Here is an 8392-nt window from a genome sequence, read left to right as displayed (position 1 = left end):
GTGTGTGTGTGTGTGTGTGTGTGTGTGTGTGTGTGTGTGTGTGTGTGTGGGGGGGGGCACAATTTAATAAAATTCAAGAAGAAATACATAAAGTTGTAGTTGACCAATGAATAATATATTTCTTTAATTTTCTCGTGGCTCATTGTTAGCGAGAAAGCGGTACATATTTGCGACACGTTCAACTTCCATTAATCTCACATGACAAATGTCCTATGCCGAATGTGCACGAAAAAAGGCAATTATGTGCGGGTGTATTGGAAGGTGGTCGCGACGCCTGTCAGGTTTGCATTAAATTTTGTATATCTATACACACACACATATATATATTTAATATACAGGGTGTTCCACTTAATTCGAGCATCTGAAATAACTCGCTTATTTTTGATGATACGAAAAAATGTTTCAGATGAAAGTGGAATGGTTTCAAGAAGGAACGTATTTCGGTCAAGTTGTTTTTCTTCTAGGTGGAAGCGTCAAAAAGTTTACCAGATATTTTATACTTTATTCTGTCACATGTTAGCATAGAATATTAAATATCTCGTAAACTGTTAATTTTTTTATAATTGTACCTTAATGCTTTTATAAACAGAATAATGAGATGAATCAATTGATGGAATGAAAACACATAATTGCTTTAAAAAAATCTGTATGCAAAATATATAATTTTTTTAAATAAGCAAATATGTGTTTTTGTTTCACCAATTGATTCACCTTATTATTCTATTCATAAAAGTATTAAAGTACTATTCATAAAAGTATCAAAAAATTAACAATTCACGAGATATTTAATATTTTATGTCAACATGTGACTGAATAAAGTATAAAATATCTCGTAAACTATTGGTTTTTATATGTCACTACCTTAATATTTTTATGTGCAGAATAATTAGAGGAACCTTATTATGTAAAAAAAATCATACAATTCCGCTTAAAAAAGTAGAGATAATCTTTATATCTTTTTGACGGCTCTGCCTAGAAGAAAGACAACATGATCAAAATACATCCCTCTTGAAACCATTCTACTTTCATCTGAAACATTTTTTCATATCATCAAAAATAAGCGAGATATTTCAGATGCTCGAATTAGGTGGGACATCCTTTCTTGGAAATAATTAAACAACAACATCCTTATCAAGCCTTATCTCTTTGGAAAAAAGTAATAATTAAAGGAATAAGAAAAAAGAAGTAATGTGGGTCTTTATTTCATTTTTTGTTTTTAGTTATATTCAAGTCTGATGTGTAACTATTTAAATGTGATAGCAAAGTGGTTTTCTCTCCTTATTTTTACAAAATCTAATTTCTTCAAGTCTATTTGAGCTTCTTATGAAGTTTAAATAGCTTGAGTTTATAGAAAATTCTGAATGTTTTGAGATATTATCAGATTAATTCAGATTTCTTTTCATGAATACGATTCTTCTAACAATACTCTTGTGTTGATTTTGTCCTCGTGAATATTTGCTATGAGCACTTTTTCTTTATTTTATGGGTATTTTTAAGGACTTTTTAAAATTATTTTAAAATGATATATTATATGATGATTATATAAAGATTTTTAATGGAAAATAACGCTCTGTAATGTTTAGTTAAAAATTCCTAGACTTACATTACCTACTTATTAGAGAGACCAATATAGAACATTGATAAAATTTATATTTAATCATGTTCCAGGAAAATTACAGCTATCTACAAGCTTTCTTATTTATTTAAAATAAAAGAATACACCTTAAGAATTAATTTAAGATATAAACTCATTACTATGAATTTTTAATCATGTTAAGCTTGATAATAAAAATCAAAACTTTGACATTAAAAATCATACGGAAAAACTTTGCTATACCTCATAATATTGTAGATAAACGTTAATTGTAAAAACGTTGCATCAATTTAAAAAATCATGACGGCAATTGTTTTACAATTTCGATACTTATCTAAGAATAAGTTAAAAACCTTTTGCAAAAAATGATATTAATTATAAGAAAATTTTATTCTAATTTAATTGAGATCCACATTAATAGCCCACATTTCTTTTAATAAATCATTTTTACACTAAACGGAAGTTTTACTTTTTGCATCCAGATTCTGCTGCAACATTTTGAATTTTCAGGGTGACAGCGGTGGACCATTGTTATGCAATGGAACGCAAGTCGGTATTGTCTCTTGGGGTGCAGGATGTGCTCGTCCGAATACAGCGGGTGTTTATTCTCGTGTGGATTTTTATTTACAATGGTTAAACGAAACTATTACTCAAAATGGAGCCGCAAAATACTCTTTCCAAAATATTGTAATTGTTTTTGCAGCTTACTGTCTGCATACTTTATTGATATAATGTATTGATTATCGTATGTGTATAAAACAAACAAGCAATAGCTACAATTTTATATTTAGCTGCAACGTATTATTATTATTATTATTATTATTATTATTATTATGTTCAAGATCCTACTCTAATTAAAAAGTTATTTATTTTTCTTATATATAAATTGAAAATGTTATTAGTTTGTATACAAAGAGTGGTTAATTTTTAGTTGCAGATTTTAGAAAATTATTTTTCTTGTCATTTAAAAAAATGTCTGTTTAAAATGTATTATTTAAGAAAAAAAAGAAGAATTTTGTTCATATTATTAAGTTTAAAATTCCTATCATCAATAAAAGGAGTTACTTTAAAAAATTGTTTCTTGCCACTTTATCGAAAAGAAAAATATTTTTTTCAGATTTTATTATTTCGCAAAGAGAAAGATTTTGTTCACATTATTAAGACCAATTAAAAATTTCTACTATATCAAAAGGAAACTTCAAAAGGAACTTTGAAAAATTATTTCTTGCCATCTTACAAAATTTTTTTAGAATCTATTATTTTTTATAGAATCCATTATTTTAAAATCTATTATTTAATGGAATAAAAAGGGAGCTTTTATGTTTTATTTTATTAATATCAGTTTAATATGCTATTAATAAAAAGAAACATTCTACTTCCATTTCCTATACTCTTTTTGATATGTTGTCTTAATGCAATGGGAGGATATACGCATCTCAAAATACAACAATGAGCGCCATCGTTCTACATTTTCAAGTTACTCTCTTTCTATATTCCCGTCGTCCCTCATTCTTCTGATCCTTCTTCTGATCTTTCAATTTCCCTTTTCTTTTTCCTATTTCCTTTCGCTCGATTTCTTGCATTCCCATTTCCTCTTTATTTTAAATCTTGTGTTCTTTTATTTTTTTTTTCTTCACTTCTCGTCTTTCTCTCCTTCCTTCTCCTTCTCCTTCTTCTGCTTTTTTCTCTCTGCCTTCCTCTTTTTCCTTTTTTAGGCAATGTACTGACTGTACGTTGTTCTATTTATAAAGCACATGCATGGCTCACGCATAAAGTAATGCGCAGATAATGTTATGTTATTTATATCAGAAAATCGAATCCGCACGAAGGACAAAGCAAATTTCCGGCAATAATACAACAGGTTCTAAGTGTATCCTTCTCGCGGTCGTTCTCCTCGTCTCTCGAGAATGAACAGTTACGAGTGAAAGTGATCTGGGCCTGGTTGACGCGCGCATATCTGGGACCCAACAGTCTACAGACTGCAGTCAAACGAATCGGTATACTGTATTAACTGCGCGTAATCGCCGATGATTAATCGGGATGATTAATTAACACCATTTGTTATAAAACAATTAACGCCATTTAGTGTCTATCTACAATAAATACAGAAAGAATATGAAACTTTCGCTATCACCGTTATCGCGAGTGATATAAAAAATAGATCTGATTATAAGCATTGCTTATACGTTAAGAATTTATTCCTTGTATAACTTCTATCGATTATCGCGTATCCTATCTTATCAAGTAACGCAGTGAATTAAAGTCATGATATAGGAAAACGTGCTAAATCTGAAACAAAAGTCAGCGATAACATAAGATTCGACGTTTTACTATACTTGAAGTCCGATATTATAAATGATTTTTTAATTTGAGATACGTTCCAGATTATTATCCGACGCATTAAATATAACGCATCGAAGAAGTTTAGCGCGCTACGATGTCCTTCAGTGACGTGGCACTTCTACTTACAATCTTATTTTTTGGGACGTACGACGTTCACGGTGAGTTCGCTTCTTACTAAGCCTATCTATTTATGATTAATACGTATATTATGATTAATACTTGTGCAATAACAATGTCATGTAATATTATGCTCGGTTAGCGTGTATGAATAATACCAGCGTTTACATATTAACAAGCGAAAGTAAAAGCCGGCACGCCGCACAATGAGGACGCGACATTTTCGCTCGCGATGTACGTATATACAGAGTGTCGCGAAAATAGATTCCATTATTGCTTTATCTACGAGTTTTTTTTATCAATTTAGTATCGATTTTTCTTTATTAAGAATCTATTTAGTTTCCTAAATGTGCGGTTCGGATATATAATTTTCGCGCGATTTACATATTATACTTATTGATATAACGTATTGATTATCGTATAAAAGGCAATCTTACAAAAGTTGTAACTTTGTATTTAGCTGCAACAATAATAATTACGTTCATTGAAGATTAATTCTGTTCTAAATGAATACACTCATGCTTTAAAATAATTATATTAATATTTGTATTAATAAATTAAATTTTTTTTTTTTCGAAAAATAAGGATCTCGAAGTAATGTCATTTGTAAAACTGATCTGTTGAATTTAATTATAATGATGTCAATATATTACATTATATTATACTAATGTCAATATTATGTTACAGGTCTCATAAGACCGAAACATGATAAGGTCGTCGTTTGCTACGTCGCATCTTGGGCTGCCTATAGGCAAGGAAATGGAGCATTCTCCTTAGAAAATCTTCGCTCGGAACACTGTACCCACTTAATTTATGCATTTGCTGGTTTAAATACTTCGGACTGGACGATAAGAAGTCTCGATCCTTGGGCAGATATGGAAAAAGATGGTAATAACGATCTTAATGTGATATCAAACTTATATCAAATCTACAATAATTATGAATTATCGTAGAAAGTTAACTATTTAAGAACTAAACTTTTCAAAATAATTAAAGAAATTAAGCGAGTTGTAATAAAGATTGAATGTTAGCCAAAGGAAATGGAGTAGGAAAGGGACAATTAATACATAATTCATTAAATTGTCCATAAAAGTTGTTAATTAATTCTTTGATGACAGGAGCTTTCTAACAAAGAAACTTAAAGGGAACCTTGTTTTCTAAGAGTTTGCGGAGTCGGTGAATTTGATTTTGTGTTCTCAGAATTCTAAAATTTAAATTTCAAAAAAATCTGAGTATCATGAAATTCAATTTTAGAAGATTCTTGATATTATTTAATTTATAGCCTAAAGACGTCGAATTTCAAACAAAAAGTAATCTTTAATAATTTATTAAAGAGGATCTAGTGTTACAGAGCTCATAATCAGAGTTTAGAAGTCACTTTAGAAATTAGTAAACATAAACCAATTGTTGAACAAAGTGATAAAATATTTTAGAAATTAGTAAAGTAAGTAATAACAATTAGTGAATATAAATCAATTGTTTGATTTATCACTTTAAAATATTTCAAATATTCAGCTTTTAATAATATGTACGATTCTAAATACATTCATTATTAAATTTTTATAAACAAATTTATTTATAGAAGTGTACATATTATTAAAAGTTTAGTAATTAAAATTTTGTACCACTTTTTCCAACATAATTATATTATGTCTACTAATTATCCATTAATATATATATAGTACATGTACTTTATTAATTGTTTGCGTTATAGTATAGATAAGCTACAAATTAAGCGAAACTGAAAATTTTGTTGTTACTTTACAATTAAAAACTCCCTGAAATCGTATTTTATAATAATCAAATTATTATTTTTAATTCTCTCCGCCTTTAATGGATCCATCATTTTGAATTTTTTATTTTTGACCTCATATTCAAATAAAAACGTAATTAAATTATCTTATAAGTAATTACCCTCTAGTGAGTGCATAGATCAGTTTCATAAAAATTGAACCAAGCATATTGTAAAATAAAAAAGAGTGATTTCAAATAGGGTCTCCCATCCACAAAAAAGTTATTAATAACTGATTTAATACATTCGATAATTCGAATTTTATTAATATTAAACTGAAATTAAAGTTTTATAAATATAATTTGGAAATATCTGGATGAATATAGGAATAGGTAACTACAGAAAAATGACAACGCTACGCAATCAAGGTTTAAAAGTATCGCTCGGTATTGGTGGATGGAACGAAGGCAGCACAAATTATTCACTAATGGCTTCTTCACCGGATCGTAGGAGGATTTTCATCGCTAGTACTGTTGAGTTTCTCAAGTGTGTTCGCTGTGATGTATTTATCTTAATCTTTCTTCTATGTGTTATCTTTTCATTATAGAAAGTCAATTCTTTAAGTAAAACCTTTTTTACTGATCAGAAAAAAGTTTGTTATATGCGATGGTTACAATCTATGATTTAGTTAAACATTATAATATCCACCGATAATTAAAATTGAATTTTGATCTACATTTTGATTGATTTTATCTGTATTGTATTGTCATCAATTATACTGTTAGATTTTATGATTTTGTTTTTTAAATTAAATTTTCCCAACAGAATGTACAAATTTGACGGATTGGATCTTGATTGGGAATTCCCTGGAAGTCGAGGAGGTGCTCAGCATGATAAACAGAATTTTGTTAGCCTCGTGCAGGTAGAAACATTATATTTTATTATTTGTATGTTAACATAAAAAATAAATCCATTATTTATCATGCAATAGGAATTGAAGGATGCCTTTAAAGAACATCGCTTTTTGTTAACCGCAGCCATAAGTGCCATCAGTTCTACTATCGATATGGCATACGATATTCCCAAAATTTCTAAATATCTTGATTACATTCATGTGATGGCCTATGATTATCACGGAGCATGGAACAAACAGGTTCTTCCAAATTCACCACTGCGAAGCAAAGATCGATTAGATGTGGTAAGAAATATGATATTCGTAGAAATATTAATGTATATATATGCACAGACATATTCTAATGAAAAATCAATAGTAACGTCTAGCTATCTTATATTATAAAAGTATTTCCAATGTAAATTAATAAAATACTTAATTTAACTGAATTTATACAAATCTTATCATAACTCTATAAATAAATTAGTCAGTCATCGTTTTATTATAAAAGATGAAAATTTTAAGAGAAATAAAATATTTAAAAAATATTACATAATAAGATAGAAAAAACAAGAAGCGTACACGTGTAACTTGCTGAATTGACGTTGATATCATAAAAATTATTAGAACAGAACATAATTAAAGTTACAGCTCACTGAAATTGTTATTAAAACGGTTAAAAATTTTAATTATTATATTGTAAAATTATTAAAGACGATCAAAAACAAATGATCGAAACGTCTACTAAATTATGTACATTAGATAAGAATAGATTGTAAAAAAAATTTTACCAATAACCGTTGGCTTATCACAACTATTTTCATTTTATTCTTTTATTTGAAATTCTATGCCTTTATTAGTTTAAGTAATTTTCAAAGTTATTAATTCCGTCTTCAATCATTTCTCTTTATAATTGTTTATAATTTTTAGAATATATTTATTTATTTCTTTTTCTTCCAAATTTTAAGAATAAAATTTTAAGACAAAAACCATTGATAAAAATTTTTTGTTGGTTTATATTAATTTTATATTTATTTAATATTTAGTTTTATATTGATGCGAATATTACAAATGTAAAGCATAATTATATAATCGTACAGTGATTAAATTTTCACCGTGTAGGAACATACTATTACGTATTTGTTACAACAAGGAGCCCCACCCGAGAAATTAGTTTTAGGGCTAGCGATGTACGGAAGAACTTTTGTTCTTATAACTGTACCAGAAACACCTAAAATAAATCCGATTGGCCTACCTAGTCTGGACACCGGATTCAAAGGACCTTATACGTCTGAAGAAGGCTTTATGGGATTCAACGAGGTATTTTGTTATTTGATTACATACACTAAGCTATTAAATTCATAATGTTAAATTATATCAAATTTGAATTATCTTTAATTCTTATAAGTCACTATTGTTCTTACTTAATATGTCGTTAATTTAATTAAAAGAATGGAATTTAAACAACTTAACTAAAACAAATGTATTCAATTAAGATTCAAATTTAGTTTATTACTTATTGAACATACGTTAATATGGATGTTGTTCATTTTGACAAACCACAGAAATCGATTTACGTTTTGACATATATAAAAGTTGAAAATAATAAAATGTGATTTAAGAATGTAGGTTATCATTGATCTGTTGATATGTAACAATATATTCATATCATATTTAATTATTGTTTCAATTGTGTTTTTTTGATATCTCGTAC

The 8392-nt window shown here is 28.1% G+C and overlaps 2 protein-coding genes across 2 annotated transcripts in view; both read left to right on the top strand.

Moving 5' to 3' along the window:
- The window catches only part of LOC108752185 (trypsin), a 10150-nt gene extending 7795 nt beyond the window's left edge, over window positions 1-2355 (top strand). The window contains exons 5-6 of the mRNA XM_018492857.1: window positions 150-281; window positions 2105-2355. Of these exons, the coding sequence (XP_018348359.1) occupies window positions 150-281; window positions 2105-2326 (354 nt within the window). The 3' untranslated portion in view covers window positions 2327-2355. The remainder of the gene's footprint in view (window positions 1-149; window positions 282-2104) is intronic.
- Window positions 2356-3641: 1286 nt separating this feature from the next.
- Window positions 3642-8392, top strand: part of LOC108752182 (probable chitinase 2) — a 5179-nt gene continuing 428 nt past the window's right edge. The window contains exons 1-6 of the mRNA XM_018492854.1: window positions 3642-4095; window positions 4742-4942; window positions 6173-6332; window positions 6612-6708; window positions 6778-6984; window positions 7801-7998. Of these exons, the coding sequence (XP_018348356.1) occupies window positions 4032-4095; window positions 4742-4942; window positions 6173-6332; window positions 6612-6708; window positions 6778-6984; window positions 7801-7998 (927 nt within the window). The 5' untranslated portion in view covers window positions 3642-4031. The remainder of the gene's footprint in view (window positions 4096-4741; window positions 4943-6172; window positions 6333-6611; window positions 6709-6777; window positions 6985-7800; window positions 7999-8392) is intronic.

This window comes from Trachymyrmex septentrionalis, unplaced genomic scaffold (assembly GCF_001594115.1).
Source record: "Trachymyrmex septentrionalis isolate Tsep2-gDNA-1 unplaced genomic scaffold, Tsep1.0 scaffold59, whole genome shotgun sequence".
Classification (NCBI taxonomy): domain Eukaryota; kingdom Metazoa; phylum Arthropoda; class Insecta; order Hymenoptera; family Formicidae; genus Trachymyrmex; species Trachymyrmex septentrionalis.
Note: the sequence above shows the minus strand (reverse complement) of the source record. Positions and strands in the feature narration are given on the sequence as shown.